Source organism: Centropristis striata, chromosome 22 (assembly GCF_030273125.1).
Source record: "Centropristis striata isolate RG_2023a ecotype Rhode Island chromosome 22, C.striata_1.0, whole genome shotgun sequence".
NCBI lineage: Eukaryota > Metazoa > Chordata > Actinopteri > Perciformes > Serranidae > Centropristis > Centropristis striata.
This window is the reverse complement of record NC_081538.1, coordinates 30880924-30901276: the sequence shown is the minus strand read 5'-3', so window position 1 is coordinate 30901276 and position 20353 is coordinate 30880924. Positions and strand designations below refer to the sequence as shown.

General features: G+C 34.4%; 2 protein-coding genes across 2 annotated transcripts in view; one reads left to right on the top strand and one right to left on the bottom strand.

Moving 5' to 3' along the window:
- The window catches only part of ptprr (protein tyrosine phosphatase receptor type R), a 43609-nt gene extending 34709 nt beyond the window's left edge, over positions 1 to 8900 (bottom strand). The window contains exons 1-3 of the mRNA XM_059325672.1: positions 8789 to 8900; positions 7205 to 7421; positions 7052 to 7064 (exon numbers count right to left, since the gene is read on the bottom strand). Of these exons, the coding sequence (XP_059181655.1) occupies positions 7052 to 7064; positions 7205 to 7421; positions 8789 to 8900 (342 nt within the window). The remainder of the gene's footprint in view (positions 1 to 7051; positions 7065 to 7204; positions 7422 to 8788) is intronic.
- A 1519-nt stretch (positions 8901 to 10419) lies between these two features.
- On the top strand, positions 10420 to 19519 carry LOC131960722 (23 kDa integral membrane protein-like). The gene is made up of 8 exons (XM_059325990.1): positions 10420 to 10547; positions 11873 to 12106; positions 13689 to 13763; positions 15642 to 15737; positions 15863 to 15970; positions 17409 to 17456; positions 18427 to 18510; positions 19284 to 19519. The coding sequence occupies exons 1-8, from the start codon at positions 10485 to 10487 to the stop codon at positions 19446 to 19448; spliced, it is 873 nt and encodes a 290-aa protein (XP_059181973.1). The 5' UTR covers positions 10420 to 10484; the 3' UTR covers positions 19449 to 19519.
- Positions 19520 to 20353: the final 834 nt, after the last annotated feature.

Genomic DNA, 20353 nt, shown 5'->3' with positions numbered 1-20353 from the left:
AAGCACCAAAGTAGTTTTTTTTAAAGCACCAAAGTGTTTTTTTGCAGCACTAAAGTGTTTTTTACAGCACCAAAGTGTTTTTTTAAAGCACCAAAGTGATTTTTAAAGCACCAAAGTGTTTTTTAAAGCAACAAAGTGATTGTTTTTGCAGCACCAAAGTGTTTTTTAAAGCACCAAAGTGTTTTTTTTGCAGCACCAAAGTGATTTTTTACAGCACCAAATGTTTTTTAAAGCACCAAAGTGTTTTTTTTGCAGCACCAAAGTGTTTTTTTAAAGCACCAAAGTGTTTTTTTGCAGCACCAAAGTGATTTTTTGCAGCACCAAAGTGTTTTTTAAAGCACCAAAGTGATTTTTAAAGCACCAAAGTGATTTTTTTGCAGCACCAAGTGATTTTTAAGCACCAAAGTGATTTTTTGCAGCATCAAAGTGTTTTTTAAAGCACCAAAGTGGTGTTTTTTTGCAGCACCAAAGTGATTTTTTAAACCACCAAAGAGTTTTTTTGCAGCACCAAAGTGATTTTTTACAGCACCAAAATGTTTTTTAAAGCACCAAAGTAGTTTTTTTTAAAGCACCAAAGTGTTTTTTTGCAGCACTAAAGTGTTTTTTACAGCACCAAAGTGTTTTTTTAAAGCACCAAAGTGTTTTTTAAAGCACCAAAGTGATTTTTAAAGCACCAAAGTGTTTTTTTAAAGCACCAAAGTGATTTTTTGCAGCACCAAAGTGTTTTTTAAAGCACCAAAGTGTTTTTTTAAAGCACCAAAGTGTTTTTTTGCAGCACCAAAGTGTTTTTTTTAAAGCACCAAAGTGTTTTTTTAAAGCACCAAAGTGATTTTTTACAGCACCAAAGTGTTTTTTTGCAGCACCAAAGTGTTTTTTAAAGCACCAAAGTGTTTTTTTAAAGCACCAAAGTGTTTTTTAAAGCACCAAAGTGTTTTTTTAAAGCACCAAAGTGATTTTTTAAAGCACCAAAGTGTTTTTTTTAAAGCACCAAAGTATTTTCTTTACAGTGCCTAAGCATTTTTTACATCACCACAGTGCTTTTTGTACAGTGCCTCAGTAAGGTCCAGACTTGAACTGCAGTCTGAACACAGACTGAGTGATTTTTCGCAGAGCCTAATCACATCAGGGGACAGATAATTAACTTAAGTAAAGCACTAGAACCACAATGTAAAAATATTCCAGTCCAAGAGGAGGTCTGGAGCTGTCCCTGCATCAAAGCCTTCCTCTAAAGGAGAGTCCATCAGGAGGAGCGTTAAGTATTGATGGAGGAGTCAGTGTTTCCTCCTCTGATCTGATGCTGGAGGTTTCACAGAGTCAGCTGTCTGTTCTGCTACTAGACACAGTGAAAGGGAAATATCTGACTCTGTCTAGCAGCCGTCTGCTGCCAACAACAGGAACCAACAACCTGCTGTCACTCAACAGACACCAGCCCTGTGATTGGTTCTGGCTCTGGAGTCTCATAGGGCTATTCTGTCCCTTCAGGAGTCCTTTTCAGGTCTTTTCAGGTCTTTTTTGGTCATTTTGTGTCTGTTGTTGTGTCTTTTTTTAGTCATTTTGTGGTCTTTTTGTGTCTTTTTTAAGTCATTTTGTGTCTTATTTTAGTCACTTTGTGTCTTTTTTTAGTCATTTTGTGTCTTTTTTGTAGTCATTTTGTGTCTTTTTTCAGTCATTTTGTGTCTTTTGTTTAGTCACTTTGTGTCTTTTCTTTAGTCACTTTGTGTTTTTTATGTCTTTTTTGGTCATTTTGTGTCTTTTTTAGTCACTTTGTGTCTTTTTTTAGCCATTTGGTGTCTTTTTTAGTCATTTTGTGTTTTTTGTGTCTTTTTTGGTTATTTAGTGTCTTTTTTAGTCATTTTGTGTTTTTTGTGTCTTTTTTGGTTATTTAGTGTCTTTTTTAGTCACTTTGTGTCTTTTTTTGTCATTTTGTGTTTTTGTGTCTTTTTTGGTCATTTTGTGTCTCTTTTAGTCCTTTAGTCCAACATTAAATGTGATTTTGAATTTTTTTTCCCTTTCAAAACACTAACACTGACCAAAGGTGTCAAATCTACCATATAAGAGGGTTCCATCCAGTTCTATCATTTGATACTAAATCTATTTGAGCTTGTCTCCAGTTTTACTTGGTATATCATCATCAAACTGAAACTGGCCTCATGGAGTTTACAGCCAGAACTTTAGAGGTAAATGTACAGTAGGGCTCCACGCTGCTTTGTTTTATACTCTGATGGAGGCAACAAGTCTGGATTATTTGGAGCTTTAGAGACTCCACAGGGTTAAAGGCAGAATATGAAAGATGAAGACGTGTGTGAAGCTGCAGCAGAGCTTCTTCTTCTTCTGCTGTGCTGAATTAAAAACGGGCTGAAACAGCAGTTCAGGAGGCTTCAGTCCTCCGAGACGTCTGTGAGCTGACACAGCCTCTCTCTCTCTCTCTCTCTCTCTCTCTCTCTCTCTCTCTCTCTCTCTCTCTCTCTCTCTCTCCCTCTCCCTCTCCCTCTCCCTCTCCCTCCCCCTCTCCCTCTCCCTCTCCCTCTCTCTCTCTCTCCCTCCCTCTCTCTCTCTCTCTCTCTCTCTCTCTCTCTCTCTCTCTCCTCTTTTCTCCCTAACGACAGCGTCCTGGTTGCTATGCTCGACCCCGAGCTGAGGCGCGCTCTGATTGGTTAAGAGTCGGCCCTCGCCTCGCCTCCTGGGGGCCGTCGGCCAATTAGAGGTCGAGTTAGAGAGAGCTGACCTGGTGACACACACACACACACACACACACACACACACACACACACACACACACACACACACACACACACACACACACACACACACACACACACACACACACACACACACACACACACACACACACACACACACACACACTATAAATGACTGCATCTAATGTTGTGTCACTATTATGATTAACATAACCAGCTAATTATTATTATTATTATATGTATTATTTTATTATTATTACTATTATAATTATTATATTATGCTTTTATGTTATTTTATTATTATCATTTAATTATTATATTATTATTGTATTATGCTTTTATATTATTATTATTTTATCATTTTTATTATTATTATCATCATCATCATCATTATCATAATCATTATTATTGTAATATGCTTTTATATTATTAATGATTATTATTATTTTATTATTATTACTATTATAATTATTATATTATGTATTTATGTTATTATTATTATTATTATTATTTTATCCTTTTTATTATTATTTTCATCATCATTTTTATAATAATAATTATAATTGTTATTATTATCGTATTATGCTTTTATATTATTATTATTTTGTCTTTGTTCATTTTATTATTATCATAATTATCATTATTATAGTAATATGCTATTATTGTTGTAATATGCTTTTATATTATTATTATTAAAAAATATTATTATTTATTTTTGTATTATATATATATATATATATATATATATTTACATTTTTCTCTTGTCTGCATGTTTATGTTTATTTAGTTTACCTGTAATTTTAATGTTTTCATTGATCACATCTAATTTCTTAAAGCAAAGCCTCATTATAAAAATAAAAAAATATATATTTTAAAAAAAGCAGAAGAAAAAAATCTGCATTTTGAAGATTATAGACTATAATTTTCTTTCTTATTAAATATATATTGCGAGTGTGGTGTTTTCTATTAGGAATCACCAACAACTTCACGATACAAAACGTAGCATGATACATGCTACGCTACGCTACGCTACGAGGCTACGATACGTATCTCAGTACACGTTGAGTTTAAACAATGACCACGTCACACACCTCTTATTTTATCACAGACAGACAACCATTCACGCTCTCATTCACTCCTACGGGAAATTTAGAGCCACCAATTAAACCTAAGTGCATGTTGTTTTTGGACTGTGGGAGGAAGCCGGAGAACCCGGAGGAACCAACGCTGACACGGGGAGAACAGGAGAACTCCACATAGAAGAGCAGCAGGCGGGAGTCGAACCAGCGACCCTCTGGTTGTGAGGCGACATTTTACTGCCAAGGCTGCTCTTTATTATTCTGAATCAAAGCAATCGCACAACTTAAAACACTTCAGTTAGCTTCAGTGCTGGGTGATACATCAATATAAAAGTTATATCGATATATTTCTAAATGTGATATGGGATTAGACCATGTCTCATATATTGATATAGTATTTTTTTTCTCTATTATATATAAATACTGCCCTTACTAGGGTTTGTCACCTGAAGTTATTTTGTAATGCTCGTTATTCTTTTCTAATATAAATATATTTATTGAAGAAACAGATTGGCCTATATTATTTCATAGGATGTTTTTACTTAAGATACTTTTTTTGTTTAAATGTGCCCTTTATGGAGCTTTGATTGTTTTTAAAAAGGTTTTATGTTCACTTAAATAAACGGTTTCAATAAATCTACTCATGTCATATTTGGCTGAACATTTGACATCTGATTCTGTATTTCATTTGTCAAACTGAAATTTGGAGTTGTAAATCAAATCCTTTGCCTTTGATCTGATCTGTATAAACGTGGGCGGCTACATGTCCTGTTAGGACCTAAAGCCCAGCAGACCAACAGCCTGTTTATCAACAAAACAAAACAGAGTTGTTGGTTTTTCTTAATTGTCAAAATACAGTAAATACTTACCAACAAAAAAAAGTAAACAATCGTAAGTTAATTTACAGATAATGTCTTCAAAAATACAGATAATATACAATAAATATCTGCATTTGAAAAAAAAAACACATCTGTAGAATATCTAACTAATATGATGGTCAGTGACTTTTCACCTATTTTTTACATTCATTTTAAAGTTTTACTGTGAAAACAGAAAGCTGCACTTAATGTAGAAATACAAAAAAAAACCACTGTAAAATAATACATTAAAGATCAGCAGGAGGACGAGGGAAAGACATTAAAAAATGAGAAATTATCGTTCAAAGCTACTGTAGCTCGTTGCTTTGTGTTTGCCCATGGTGCCAACCAGCTATATAATACAACTGTCTGTCTATTGAATCATTAACTGACAAGTCAATTCTCAAAGAAGCCCAGCTGGAGACGCTAACAAAGTTAGAGACAAGAGAGACAATCAAAGTGGAAACCAAGCGAAAAATGTGCTTAACTGTGTTAAGCTAGCGTTGCTTTTTTTCAACCTAGCTAGCAAGCTAATACAAATGAAACATCTTCACACAAAACGGCATTTAAAAAAAGATTGGGACTTCTTCTCCTCTTTTCTTCTCTTTCGATACTTCTATTCTTGCAAGATTTATCAAAACATAACGTGTCTGTCACTTGATGTGACCTGACCTCTGTGACATCGGTCTGACCGTCTAAAGGGGGGCAAGGCAATGATCACACGTCACGTAACTCAGCACCACAAGTGAGAAAATGTCATTGTTTATCTTTTTTTTTGGGTAATTTTACATCTCTTTTGGGTAACTTTACATATTTTTGGGGTAATTTTACATCTTTTTTTGGGGTAATTTTACATCTTTTTTGGGTAACTTTACATATTTTTGGGGTAATTTTACATCTTTTTTGGGTAACTTTACATATGTTTTGGGTAATTTTACATCTTTTTGGGGTAATTTTTAGGGCTGCAACTAATGATTATTTTCATCATTAATTAATCTGTCGATTATTTAAACGATTAATCGATTAGTTGTTTGGTCAATAAATGTAAAAAAATATCAATGAGTGTTTCCAAACCACAAGATGACGTCCTCAAATCTCTTGTTTGTCCACAAACCAAAGAAATATTCAGTTTATTGTCATAAAGGAACAAAGAAACCAGAAATATTCACATTGAAGAAGCTGAAATCAGAGAATTTGGACTTAGTCTTTTTTTCTTTATTTTGTTAACATTTATTATTTTCAAGACAGAACACAAAGCGAGAGCGACAATGGGCATCGGAAATTTCTATTATTGTTTTTTTTCTCCCTCGATGGCGACTGGCAGATGGCGCTCTAACCGCCTATGTCACCTATACCTCGAGCCTGCTCAGGATTCTTTGTTTTAAAGAAGAAAAATAACTCGAAAGAGCTCAACTGAACTTTATCTACTCTGTCTTTCCAAACAGTAGGTGGCCTGGCTTTTTCTTGTATTCACATCAATGCAGCCGGAGTCTAGCAGTCATTAAATAAAGTGCAATTCGGAGCCAATTAGGCGTCCAGCTCTGTGAGACCTCAGTCTGCTGGTTCACTCTGACCTCAATTCAATTTGGAGGAAACACACCATTAAACAGCCCTCAAGTCTCTGTGTGCTTCAAATAATCTTCAGAGATATCAGAGGAAGGAGCAGCTTATCTTTTGGGTCTTATAATTAGATTAACACCTGCTTCTGTTAATTAAACACAGGCCTTCAAACCTCAGAGGGCCATGAAGAAGTAATCACAGCAACATCAGAGATGAGACTCTAAAAACACTAACAGGGAGGATTCACTGGTTTCTGACACGTTAGACTGAAGACTTTTACTGTTTTATACCGTTTACATTCTAAATTATGTTCAAACTAAATGGCTACATACAAATAATCGACTCATGAATCACTAAAGAAAGATTCATCCTTGTACGTTGACTCCATCAGAAGCTATTTTATGGTAAATTCACATCTCATCCTGTATGTTTTCAGTGCATCATATACAAACACAGCAGTGATTAAATTTAGCATTTCATGACATTGCTCCACATTCTCTATGATCACTACAGCATATTCCTGTGGAAGCTTCTTCCCTAATGATAAATCACCACATGCATATTATAATCTCATCATTATCCTGCATAAAACGACAGATTTCAGGGCTGCAGCAAACATTATTGAGGGTAAAATGTGAAACATAAGATGTCTGTAGCTGCACCGGTGACATTATAGAGGTTATTTAGCTCGTTTCATCAGACAAATCCAGCCTTTGAGGAGCAGTTATCTGCATTTTTGGTTCATTTTTACAACATGAATGACAGCAAGGAGCGTTAATTTATCACAATAAGCCCATTTGAGCTCTACTGCTGATAGTATTTGTGTGTCGATGCAGCACAGACAGCAGACTCTTACCTGAGACCAGCAGCTGTGTCCATATTAGAGCCAAGAACAGAAACATGGAGAGAAATCCCCCTCTTCCTCTTCTGCGGCTCATCTTTTCCTCTCTTTCTGCAGCTCAGAGTGAAATAAATCCTCTCCTGCAGCTCTGCTGGCTGCTGTAATTACGCATGAAGGGAAGCAGCCGGTGTTTGTTCCGAGCGTCTATCCGCCGCATGAGGGAGGAGACGCGGCTGCAGGAGCTCCACACACCCGCTCATCCACACCAGCGGCTCCCCGCGACGCTTCTTCCCCGCCCCGCAGCGTCCTACAGCGGCCTGGAGACAGGAGGAGCAGCCGCTCTGCAGTGGAGGCTCCAGGAGCAGAGGAGGAGGTGTTCCACCATCTGAGATCACAGAGCAGAGACAGGAAGAGGTGTGTGTGTGTGTGTGTGTGTGTGTGTGTTCAGGTGGAGCTGGAGATGATGAAGAGGGAGGAGGAAGAGGAGGAGAGGAGGCGTGGTGGAGAGGAGAGGAGGAAGAGGAGGAGAGGAGGCGTGGTGGAGAGGAGAGGAGGAAGAGCATTAATTAATAAAATATTACATTTTCATGATAAACATTTGTGCAAAATGCATTGAAATGAAACTCCAATGTGTTTATTTTTGTTCTATTTTAACAACAACAAAAATAGCTTGGTTGAATGTGTGTCAATTCAGTTAAAATTGTATTTATTTTATTAATAATAATAATAATAATAATAATAATATTTTATTTGGAAGGCGCCTTTCTTGGCACTCAAGGACACCGTACAAAAAGATAGAAAAAAGAAACAACAATAAAATACATAAAATACAATACAATGTTTTGCATAAAATAATTTAAATTCTGGTTGTTTTTTGACGTTTACATGACGATGTATCGGCCCACGGATAAACTATTAACAACTAGGACTGATTGATTATGGTAACATTTGATTAACTGATGAATCAATACATATTAATTAAACTACTAACCCCTAAAAAATACTGGTATAGTCTTCAATTCATGCCAGAATACCTAAAACAACAGCTAATGCCTAATAATGAACCCAAACACGGTAAATATAAGTTAATAGGCTAATATATAATGTAGTTATTAGTGACGAACCTTTTTATTAGCAGCCAGTCAAATAAAAACGTTCACATCAGATTATAACCGGCTGTAGTTGTAATTTCTAATTTCTGTAAGAGCTAGGCTGAAGCTCAGAGGGGAACGAGCTTTTGCCTTCGCAGCTCCAAAACTGTGGAATGAATTGCCGCTGCACATCAGACAGGCCTCCTCACTGTCTCATTTTAAATCTCTTCTTAAAACCCACCTCTTCTCGTTGGCTTTTAACACCACGTAGAGTGTTGATTTTATGTTGATTTTATGTTGATTTTATGATTTTATGATTTTTTGTTTTTATTGTATTCATGCATATTTTATTTTGTGCGGGCAGTACATTTTACATTTTATTTTATTTATTTTTATCCCATTTTTATCTTATTGCATCTTACTGATCTATTGTTTACTACATCTCTTTGTATTGTGTTATGTATTTATTGTTTGTGCAGCACTTTGGAAACCTTGTGTTTGCTAAAATTGTGCTATATAAATAAAGGGGATTGGATTGGATTGGATTGGATTTCGGCTTGAAATCGAAGATAAAGTGAACTTGTGACGGTTTACAGCTCCTCCTTCCTCCACAGAGCGCCTCACTAACTGAACCTGTCTGATATAAAACAGAATGTCTCACTCTGTTCAACAGCGAAGCACAAACAACCCGGTTCAGGTTCAGCCGTTGGGCTGGTGACGTCATTTGGAGCCAGAGTCTGCGCAGTACTGACGAAGAGTGGAGCTCGCGGCATCGAGTTCCCGCCCAAACGCCCGCCGCGACCAATCAGGAGTCAGTTACAGCCGACGATCGTGACGGGGCACCACCTTTTATTAACATCAGAAAGTGATGGGGCGTTTCATTGGAATATTGTTTCCGTTTCACCTGGAATATCCTACTGGAGTAGTCATGTTTCCATTCTTTGTGCTTAATAAGGTGAAAGAGGTGTCGTTTAAATTTATTCATCGTTATTACCCGGTGACATCTTTTTTTTTTTTAATCAAATATGTTGATCTAGATCTAAAGTGTCCCTTTTGTGACTCCATACTGAGACTGTTATCCATCTGTTCTGGAAATGTAAATATACCCGTAAACTGTGGCTATAAGATATTTGCAGATTTATTTTAGATAATATCACCTGTGTGACTTCAAGCTCCTCTTGCAAGATGTACTTTTTGGTTTTAAAATGAGTAACATTTCAGTTGAAAAAGAATATTATTTAATTAATCTAATTATAATCCTTGCAAAGTTTTTACATCCATAAATGTAAATACTCCAGTATTTTTGATTCAATTTAATTTTTTTTTGCTTGTGACCCCTATATATATTATATATATATATATTTATTTTTTTATTTTTTTTAAATTATTACTTTACTACTATTGTTATTATTTTCAATTTCTATTTATGTATTTATTTTTGTATTATTTAGATGTTTCTCAAATATTATTAATGTAATGTTTACCCTGCTACTTCTGTTACTGCACTACTGCTGTATATGTTCAATAAATGAATGTGAAATTTAAAAAAAAGAAAAAAAAAAAAGTGATGGGGTGGAACACCTGGTGGAGCGCGTACAATTAAGACACGAACATAAGCGGGCGGCGAGGGTTCGAATCCCACTCAGACCCTGTATAATATCTTTAAAAAAAAAATTAAAAACAAATATAGTAAATATGTAAAAACTGAACCTGAAAATGTAGCTCATTTATTTTATGGGTGCCCATTTAGTAGTACATCTTGGAAATAACTTGAGAACTTTATACTATGTAAAACAAAACATAAAATCAACATTGAAGGGAAAAAAACATGATAACTTATTTTGAATACAAAGAAAAGAAAACATGTATTATTGTCAACCTCTATATTTTATTAGGAACATTTCACATCCATAAAGGTACATTTTCAATTCAATTATAATAATGATAATAGTATAATATTAGTATAATAATAATAATAATAATAATAGTAGTAGTAGTAGTAGTAGTATATTAGTATAATAATAATAATAATAATAATAATAGTAGTAGTATATTAGTATAATAATAATAATAGTATAATAAATAAATAAATACATAAATAAATAAAAAAATAAAAATAAAAAAATAACATGCTTTCCGTTTTTTAATTTTGGTTTTGGAATTGAGAAAACAAGTCGTTTTTTTTGTTTTTTTGTTTTTTTACAAATGAATAACAGATGATACTTCAGTAGCCAGAGCTGAAAGTTCCTGACCCTGGAGGAGCTCCCTGAACGCCTCGTCCTCCCCAGGAAGAAGCCCCGCCCACAGTTTGACTCTCCAGCTGCTCCAAACATCAGTCAGCTGGTTCCTGCAGCATCATGGTGTCTCAGGTCAACATCTGTCTGCGGCGCCTCTTCTTCTGCTTCAACGTCTTCTTCGTGGTGAGTAACTGACTTTAACAAGAGGAAACACTGTTTAAAACACTGTTTATCCTCACAAGCTGGTTTAAAGATACCAAGTGCGTAGATGAGAGCAGCAGGAGGACACACCTGCTGTAAAACAGAGGAAGAGGGACCTCTGCTGGATGAACTCAGGAGGTGCATTTATTATAATAAAAATAATAATAATAATAATAATAATAATAATAATAATTATTATTATTATTATTATTATTATTATAATAACCTAATAATAATAATTATTATTATTATAATAATACAAATAATAATAATAATAATAATAATAATAATTATTATTATTATTATTATTATTATTATTATTATTATTATACTGCAGTAGAAACAGAGGAAGAGTGACCTCTGCTGGATGAACTCAGGAGGTGCATTTATTATAATAATAATAGTAATAATAATAATTATTATTATTATTATTATTATAATAATAATAATAACCTAATAATAATAATAATAATTATTATTATTATTATTATTATTATTATTATTATTATTATTATTTAAGGTTTTATTTTAAGGTTTTTTTTTATTAGGTTCTATTTTAAGGTCTGAACAGAAATCAGAAAAAAATGATCTAAAGTCTTTTTAATTGTTGGTTATTGATTCTCTGATTCACACACTCTCTCTCTCTCTCTCACACACACACACACTCACACACATACACAGCAGAAAATTCCCTTTAATTTTTAAAACTCAAAATTTGTAAAAAAATAAAAATATATATATATTTTTTTTTAAAACATTTCCAAAATGTTTATTAAGTTTCAAAATCTAAATCTAAAAATATTTTTAATGTATCCTATTTGTTGTGAAAATACTAGAAAATTAGAAAAAAAATCAGTCTGGGTAATAAATAAAATGAAAAAATTATAAATCAAATTGTACAACACTGTTTGTGTTTAGCCTCTTAAAAACAACATTTTCTGCACTTTTGTGGCCCCCCCCCCCCCCCCATATTATTATTCAATAAAACAATATTGTATTGTAAATACATAAATATGTTTGCAATTAATTTATAACATTTTGTAAGATACAGATATTAGTATTAATATATTAGAATAAGTAAATTAATTATTGTAAATTGATTATTGTATATTGTTGTAGAAATATATATAAATATCAGTTAACTATTGCTAATTACGGTAACTCCTTTTCATAGAAAAAAAAAAAATATATAAGTAAAATAATAAAATACAATATTTGATATATATAAATAATTGCACTTGCACATTTTAATTATTATTATTATTTATTTACATATTCTAACTGACCTGTATGGTGTCTGTCTCCAGGTGGGTTGTGGACTCGTCATCGTGGTCTCGTTGACTCGTTTGTCTCCGTCTCTGGACCACGAGGACAGAAACCTGAGACCAGAGACCGCTGACAGGACCGTCCTGCAGCTGGTCTCCGTCCTCCAGAGGACCGCCGGGCCCGCCGCCCTCTACGTCGCTGGCTCCGTCACCATGGCGATGGCCGTCCTGGGGGTCTGGGGGGTCTGTAAGGAGAACCGGGGCGCTCTAATCCTGGTGAGCAGGACCAGGACCAGGATCAGGTTCAGGTTCAGGATCAGGATCAGGATCAGGTTCAGGTTCAGGTTCAGGATCAGGACCAGGATCAGGATCAGGTTCAGGTTCAGGATCAGGTTCAGGTTCAGGATCAGGATCAGGTTCAGGATCAGGATCAGGTTCAGGTTCAGGTTCCGGATCAGGTTCCGGATCAGGACCAGGATCAGGTTCAGGTTCAGGTTCAGGATCAGGATCAGGATCAGGTTCAGGTTCAGTGTCGGGATCAGGATCAGGATCAGGATCAGGTTCAGGTTAAGGTTCAGGATCAGGATCAGGTTCAGGATCAGGTTCAGGTTCAGGGTCGGGATCAATGAGCCCGTTAGAATCAACCTGCTTTTATCACACTTTACTCATTTTGGTTCAGAATAATCTTTTGTATTATATTTTGGTTCACACAAGATTGATTTCATGTATGAAATATTCTCATTTTTCACTTATTAACCCCTAAAAATTTTAAAAAGCATTTTGAAAATTGTAAAATAAAATTACACAACAGCAACAGAACAATATTAACATCCAGTGTGTGTGTGTGTGTGTGTGTGTGTGTGTGTGTGTGTGTTTATATGTGTGTGTGTGTGTGTGTGTGTGTGTGTGTGTGTGTCTGGTTCTCTCTTTCTGAGAGATGGATAAAAAGATCAAAGGCTTTGGGGTCGACCAATCAGAGCAGAGCAATCAACAGAATTAACTGACACCTGTTCCGGCTCAGTGACAGCAGAGGTGGACAGACTGGAATTTCTGGCCTTGAACAGAAAGCATTTTTGGCAAAACCATAATACCTATCATTGATCCGACTTCACTTTGAGCGTCCTGAGTTCTTCCTGAACGTCTACATATGGTTTTTTTTAAGAAAAATGAAAAAATAGCTTTGTTAGAGCGATCTAAAAAAACGGTTACAGCTCCCTTTTTCAGAAATCTCCCTGCGTTTTTAATATGGGAGCCAATGAGGCTGTTGGTGGTGTTGGTGGATCATCTGTGCGTCCTACGCCCAAACTATAACTCTGACAGCTTTACCAGAGGATTGTGAGGGAGAAGACTAATTTTCCTACGTTTCTATGTATAAATTATTTCTGTAGAGTGGAATTTGCGGCCTGGAGCGCAGTTTTAAAATTTATTTTTTGACAATTTTTTCTCTCCCTCTACACTCTGGCGATGATGTCACACACTGTGACACGAACATTCCGTGCAATACACACCCATTATAATCTCAGAATTTCTCCAAAAATGATCATGGTCATTGAACAGGGATTGATAAAAAACTATATGACCTATCGAAACGTGGATTAATACACCGATACACAAGACTTGTGTCTACTGTTTAAAGTTTAAATGGAGTCTCTAGGTGAAATTATGCCGGAGAAGTAGACGTTTAAAAATCTCCAATTATTGTTCTTTTTTGCTCATTTTTTTTCGGCCGTCCCATTCACTTCAATGAAAAATTTTCTAGCTATTGCTGTAGGGGCCAGTAATCGGGGCGATTGCCTCATGGCCCGAACTGCAATTTGGTAAAATATATCAAAGTTAAGGTAATTCTCCGTGTCTTCAGTTCCTGGTGTACATGATGGTTGGATGTCTGCAGATGCTGCGAGACGGAGTCCAGGCTGCCGTCGCCAGACCCCAGGTAACTACCTGACCAGGTAACTACCTGACCAGGTAACGACCAGACCAGGTAACGACCAGACCAGGTAACTACCAGACCAGGTAACTACCAGACCAGGTAACGACCAGACCAGGTAACTACCTGACCAGGTAACTACCTGACCAGGTAACGACCAGACCAGGTAACTACCAGACCAGGTAACTACCTGACCAGGTAACTACCAGACCAGGTAACGACCAGACCAGGTAACTACCTGACCAGGTAACTACCAGACCAGGTAACGACCAGACCAGGTAACGACCAGACCAGGTAACTACCAGACCAGGTAACTACCTGACCAGGTAACGACCAGACCAGGTAACGACCAGACCAGGTAACTACCAGACCAGGTAACTACCAGACCCCAGGTAACTACCAGATCAGGTAACTACCAGACCAGGTAACTACCAGACCAGGTAACGACCAGACCAGGTAACTACCAGACCCCAGGTAACTACCAGACCAGGTAACTACCAGACCAGGTAACTACCAGACCCCAGGTAACTACCAGATCAGGTAACTACCAGACCAGGTAACTACCAGACCAGGTAACGACCAGACCAGGTAACTACCAGACCAGGTAACTACCAGACCAGGTAACGACCAGACCAGGTAACTACCAGACCAGGTAACTACCAGACCCCAGGTAACTACCAGACCCCAGGTAACTACCAGATCAGGTAACTACCAGACCAGGTAACTACCTGACCAGGTAACTACCAGACCAGGTAACGACCAGACCAGGTAACTACCAGACCCCAGGTAACTACCAGACCAGGTAACTACCAGACCAGGTAACTACCAGACCAGATAACTACCAGACCAGGTAACTACCAGACCAGGTAACTACCTGACCAGGTAACTACCAGACCAGGTAAACTGACTCCAGACTCCAGAATCTTTCCTCCACCATAAAACATAATTTATCTTAAAGGGACGGTAACAATCATTGAGTTGCATCACTGTGTTTTATAAATATTTCTGTCTGGTTTACTGATGCTCTTAAACAAGAAAGATTTCTTACATTTTTTTATTTATCGGACACACAAGTTATTTCCTTTTAATTTTTTTGTTCTTTCTGGTAAATTTAAGGGTGTTTTTGTCCATGAATTTGTGATTTTTTTACTTGTTAATTTTTTTCTCATGTTTTTTCATGGGTTTTTTTCTCATAAATTTGTATTTTTTTTCTTGCTAAGTTTAGATTTTTTGTTATGAAGTTGAGTTTTTGCCTTGTTAATTTAGATTTTTTTTTTCTTATAAATTTGTGATTTTTTTTCTTGTTAATTTGAGTTTTTTGTCTTGTTAATTTTGATATTATTTCTTATATTTTTTTTCTTTTTAATTTCAGTTTTTTCATGTTTATTTTTACATTTTTCTTATAAATTTGTGTTATTTTCTTGTTAATTTTGAGTTTTTTCTTATAAATTTGAATTTTTTCTTGTTAATTTGAGTTTTTTGTCTTGTTAATTTTAATTTTTTTCTTATAAATTTGTGAGCTTTTGTTGTGGTTAATGTCAGTTTTTTGTCTTGTTAATTCAAGGGTTTTTTTCTTGTTCATTTTTTAGTTTAAAATGTTTATAGTTTAAAATTTTTAGTTTAGCTAGTTAGTTAGTTTAGTTTTGTTTTTAGTTTAAAATGTCTAATAATGTATATAATTTTTTTCTCATAAATGTGTTTTTTTTTTCTCGTAAAAAAACAAACAAACACATTTTTTATGCTCTTGTGAAGTCAGGGAAGATGTTTTTAGTTTCTGTTTTGTTTCCCACTCTGTCCTGCATCACTGTTTCTCTGACGTTTGACAGACTGAATTTAATAACTGATAAAAATAACTAATAACTGATTTAATAATCGTGTTTTCAGCTGCAGGGTTTGATGGAGAAACGCTGGCGTTCGTTTGTTCCTCTGGATGAAACTTCAGACGACGTGAAGCGTCAGCTGGAAGCTCTGCAGACTTCAGTAAGACCAGAACTCACAATCATATCTGGGAGATGATGATTATTGATCTGAGGTGAATCAGTCTGTGGCTGTAGTGGCCAGTTGATCCTGTAGGGGGCGCTCTCTCTCTCTCTCTCTGTGTCCAGCTGCAGTGCTGTGGTGTGTTCAGTCATGAGGACTGGAGGGACGACGTCCCCGAGTCGTGTCTCTGTGACCTGAAGGACCAAAACAAGTGTCAGACAGTCAAATACAAGGTGAGTATTAATACAAAGTGTTTTAATATTAATACTGAAACAACAGACTCTCAATGACAAACTTTTCTTTTCAGTTCAGTTCAGTTCAGTTCAGCTTTTTATTTCGAACATGTGCGAGTAACACAACAAAGTAAACACAAAAACAAATACATCCAATGAGAATAATCAAAACAAAACAAAAAAATAGCAATAGTCAAAACAAAAGCTGTAATGTGAACGCAACATGTCCGAAAAGGAGCAGGATGAAGCATATGCTTATTTAAACCTTCTCCACTACTCAATTAACACTTTTTTTCCCCCCTAAACACATAGTTAAATAATACATATTTACAAAAAATAAATAAATAAATAAATACAATTTTTTTTTTTTTTTTTTAAGAGAAATAGATTACATCAACAAATACATGAATAATTTATAATTTATGAAAACACCCGGTTGTTAAAGCCCTTCTTCATCCCTGTACCTTGTGAAAACCATGTGTTTGTACCGCTTTTTAAACTGGATCATGCTTGGACATTCTTTTGTTAAATTTAACAAAAGAAAATGTCTCAAATAACTAAGAGTACCCGTACAATAAATTTTTTTTTTACACCTAGATTTGTTTTTTTCTCTAATAATTTTTTGAGGGTTTTTTTTACATATTTGTTTTGTTTTGTTTTTCGTAAATTTGTGATTTTCTTTCTTGTTAAATTTTGAGGTTTTTTTTCTCTCATAAATTTGTGAGTTTTTTTCTTGTTAATTTTTTTATTTTTTGTTTGTCTAAATAAAATTTGTTTGTGTCAGGGAATTTTTTTTTAAGCAAAGAAGAATAAAAATAAGTAAACATTTTTTAGAATAATATTTTTTTGTAAATTGTGGGGGGTGTTGTTACGTTTTGAGTTTTTTTTCTTATACATTTTTTATATGTAAATTTGAGGGGTTTTTTCTTAATTTTTCAGTTTTTTTGTTATAAATTTGTAAATTTTTTTCATGTTCATTTTTTTTCTCGTTAATTTGTGAGTTTTTTCTATTCATCTATAATTTTTTTCTTGTAAATTTGTATGTTTTTTTCCTTGTTAAATTTTTTTGTTTTTACTCGTAAATTTGTGAGTTTTTTCTATTTGTCTATAATTTTTTTCTCGTAAATTTGTGAGTTTTTTCTATTTGTCTATAATTTTTTTCTCGTAAATTTGTGAGTTTTTTCTATTTGTCTATAATTTTTTTCTCGTAAATTTGTACGTTTTTTTTCCTTGTTAATTTTTATGTTTTTGCTCGTAAATTTGTGAGTTTTTCCCGTAACGAGATTGATAAAACATGGACTGACAGTGAAGTCCAGGCTCTAATATTTCACATGTCGGTGTGAATAGGAACAGAAAAGAGCCACTAAATGTCTGTAGTTCAGAGTGTTTGGTCTGAAGCACAAAGAGACTTTTCTGACAGCAGCTTTCTCTCTTCCAGAACTTCTTCTCCAACCTTCTCTGGCAGCAGAAGTCCGTCTTCACGCAGGTCAGAACGTTTAATTCATGTTTCATTTATTATTTTATGTCTCTGTCACATGTAAAGTCAGAGTCTGCTGGATGCAGTGAAGAAGTTTCCTCTGCTGTCTTCACTCTGAGCTTCATGTCCTCCATCTTTTTGTCTTTTTTTCTTGTTATTTCATTTATTTTTTCCAGTAAATTTGTGAGTTTTATTTGTTGTACACTTTTGAGTTTTTTTCTTATAAACTTGAGTTTTTTTCTTGTTACTTTTTTGTATTTTTTTCTCCGTACATCTGTGAGATTTTCTTTTCCTTTTTCTCAAAATTTGTTTTTTTTCTTGTAAATTTGTTTTTTTTTCTCGTGAATTTGAGTTTTTTCTCATAAATTTGTTTTTTTGTGACAAATTCTGAGATTCCTCTTATGAGTTGTTTTTCTCATACATTTTTGAGTTTTTTCCTCGTAAACTTGTGAGTTTTATTTGCAGTAAAAAAAAATTAAATCTTTTTTCTTGTTACTTTTTTGTAGTTTTTTTTTCTTAACTTTGTGAGATTTTCTCTTTTTTTCTTCTCAAAAATTTGAGATTTTTTCTCATAAATTAGTTTTTCTCTCGTGAATTTGTTTTTTTTTCTCATACATTTGTGAGTTTTTTTTCTCATACATTAGTTTTTTTCTCACAAAAATTGTTGATTTTAGTTTTTCTCTAGATTTTTTTTCTCATAAATTTGATTTTTTTTTTCTAGTGAATTTATGAGGGTTTTTTGTGAGATTCTTCTTATGAGTTTGTGAGTTTTTTCCTCGTAAATTTGGGAGTTTTTCTCATATTTGTTTACTCGTAAAATTGTGAGTTTTTTAATTGTTATTTTTATGGGGTTTTTTTTTGTAAATTTGTGAGTTATTTTCTTGTAATTTTTTGTGTTTTTTTTCTTACAAAATTGTATAAAACACAAATCTGTTTTCATGTATTTTATGTGAACTCTGTTATTGTCCCACCATGACAGACGTGCTTCTCCTTCATCATGGACGCCGCTTCAACAAACGCTGACATCACTCTCGCTGTCGTCTTCACGCTGTTCAGCCTGGCGGTGAGTTAAAATGTGATCCGTACACAGATGTAGCGTAGCTTAGCACGAGCTAACGTCCTGACGTCTCTGCTGCTTTCTCTGGTTCTGCATTAAGACTGTTTACATGGTAAATATGTGCTTTCTTTCTTATACATTTTTTTTGTTTTTTTATCGTAAATTTGTGATTTTTTATTTGTTAATTTTTGTTTTTTTCTCGTAAATTTGTGATTTTTTTATTTGTTAATTTTAAGTTTTTTTCTCGTAAATGTGTGAGCTTTTTTTTTATAATTTATATATATATCATTTTTTTTTAATTTGTGACTTTATCTTTATTGTTAATTTTTTATTTATTTTCTTCTTATTTTTATATATATAAATTTGTGAGCTTTCTTTGTTGTAAATTTTAGTTTTTTTTCTTGTGAATTTGTAATTTTTTCTGGTAAATTGAAGTTTTTTTCTCATAAATTTATGAGGTTTTTCTTGTTAATGTTAATGTTTTTTTCTAGTAAATTTGTGATTTTTTTATTTGCTAATTTTTTAGTTTTTTTCTCATAAATTTGTGGTTTTTTTACTTGTTACATTTTTTTTAATTTGTGAGTTTTTTTCTTGTAATTTTTGTTTGTTTGTTTTTCTGGTAAATTTGTGAGGTTTCTTTCTCATAAATTTGAGGGTTTTTTTCATAAATTTGTGAGTTTTTTTCTTGTTAATTTTTATGTTTTTTCTCGTTAATTTGTGAGTTGTTGACGTTTTGCGCTAACGTCCTGACGTCTCTGCTGGTTTCTCTGGTCGTGCAGCTGCTCGGCTCGTTGTTGTCTTCGCTGGTCGTCTGTCAGATGTTCAACACGGCGCCCGGCGGTCAGCCGCCGTCCTACCAGCAGCTGTACAACCTGCAGGACGAAGACGAGCAGGACACGTTCAAAATACATGAAGATTATGAGCATGAAAACAAGATGAAATAACATACTGATACTACACATCTGCTAAACATCAGCATGTTAGCATGGTCATTTTAAGGATGCTAACATGCAAACAGGCTAAATTAAGGCTGCGAGCCTGCTGTTAGCATGCTAACAAGCTAAATCAAGACTATGAACATGGTAAACGTGCAAAACAACAACTTAGCATTATCATTATGAGCATGTTAGCATGCTAACAAGCTAATTTTAGACTGCGAACATCGTAAACATCTGTCAAACAACAAACTAGCATGGTCATTTTGACCACAAACATGGTAAATATGTCCAAAACAACAAATGAGTATTGACAGTGGGAGCCTGTTAGCATGCTAACAAGCTAAATTTACACGGCAAACATGGTAAACATCTGCTAAAGAAAAATTTGCATCATCATGGTGAGCTTGTTAGCATGCTAACGAGCTAAATTAAGAGAGTGAACATGATTAACAATTTCACCTGCTAAACATCAGCATGTTAGCATTGTCATTTTAAGCATGCTAACAAGCTAAATTAAGACTGTGAAGATGGTAAAGGTATACAAAAACGAATTAGCATTGTCATTATGAGCATGTTAGCATGCTAACAGGCTAAATTAAGACTACGAACATGGTAAATATGTCCAAAACAACAAATGAGTATTGACAGTGGGAGAATTGACATGGCAAAAATGGTAAACGTCTGCTTAACAAAAATTTGCATCGTCATTGTGAGCTTGTTAGCATGTCAATAAGCTGAATTAACATGGTAAACATCTGCTAAACATTATCCTGTTATTTTAAGGACATTACCATGCTAACAAGCTCAATTTAGAGAGTGAACATGATTAACAATTTCACCTGCTAAACATTAGCATGTTAGCATTGTCATTTTAAGCATGTTAGCATGCTAAGAAGTTAAATTAAGACCAT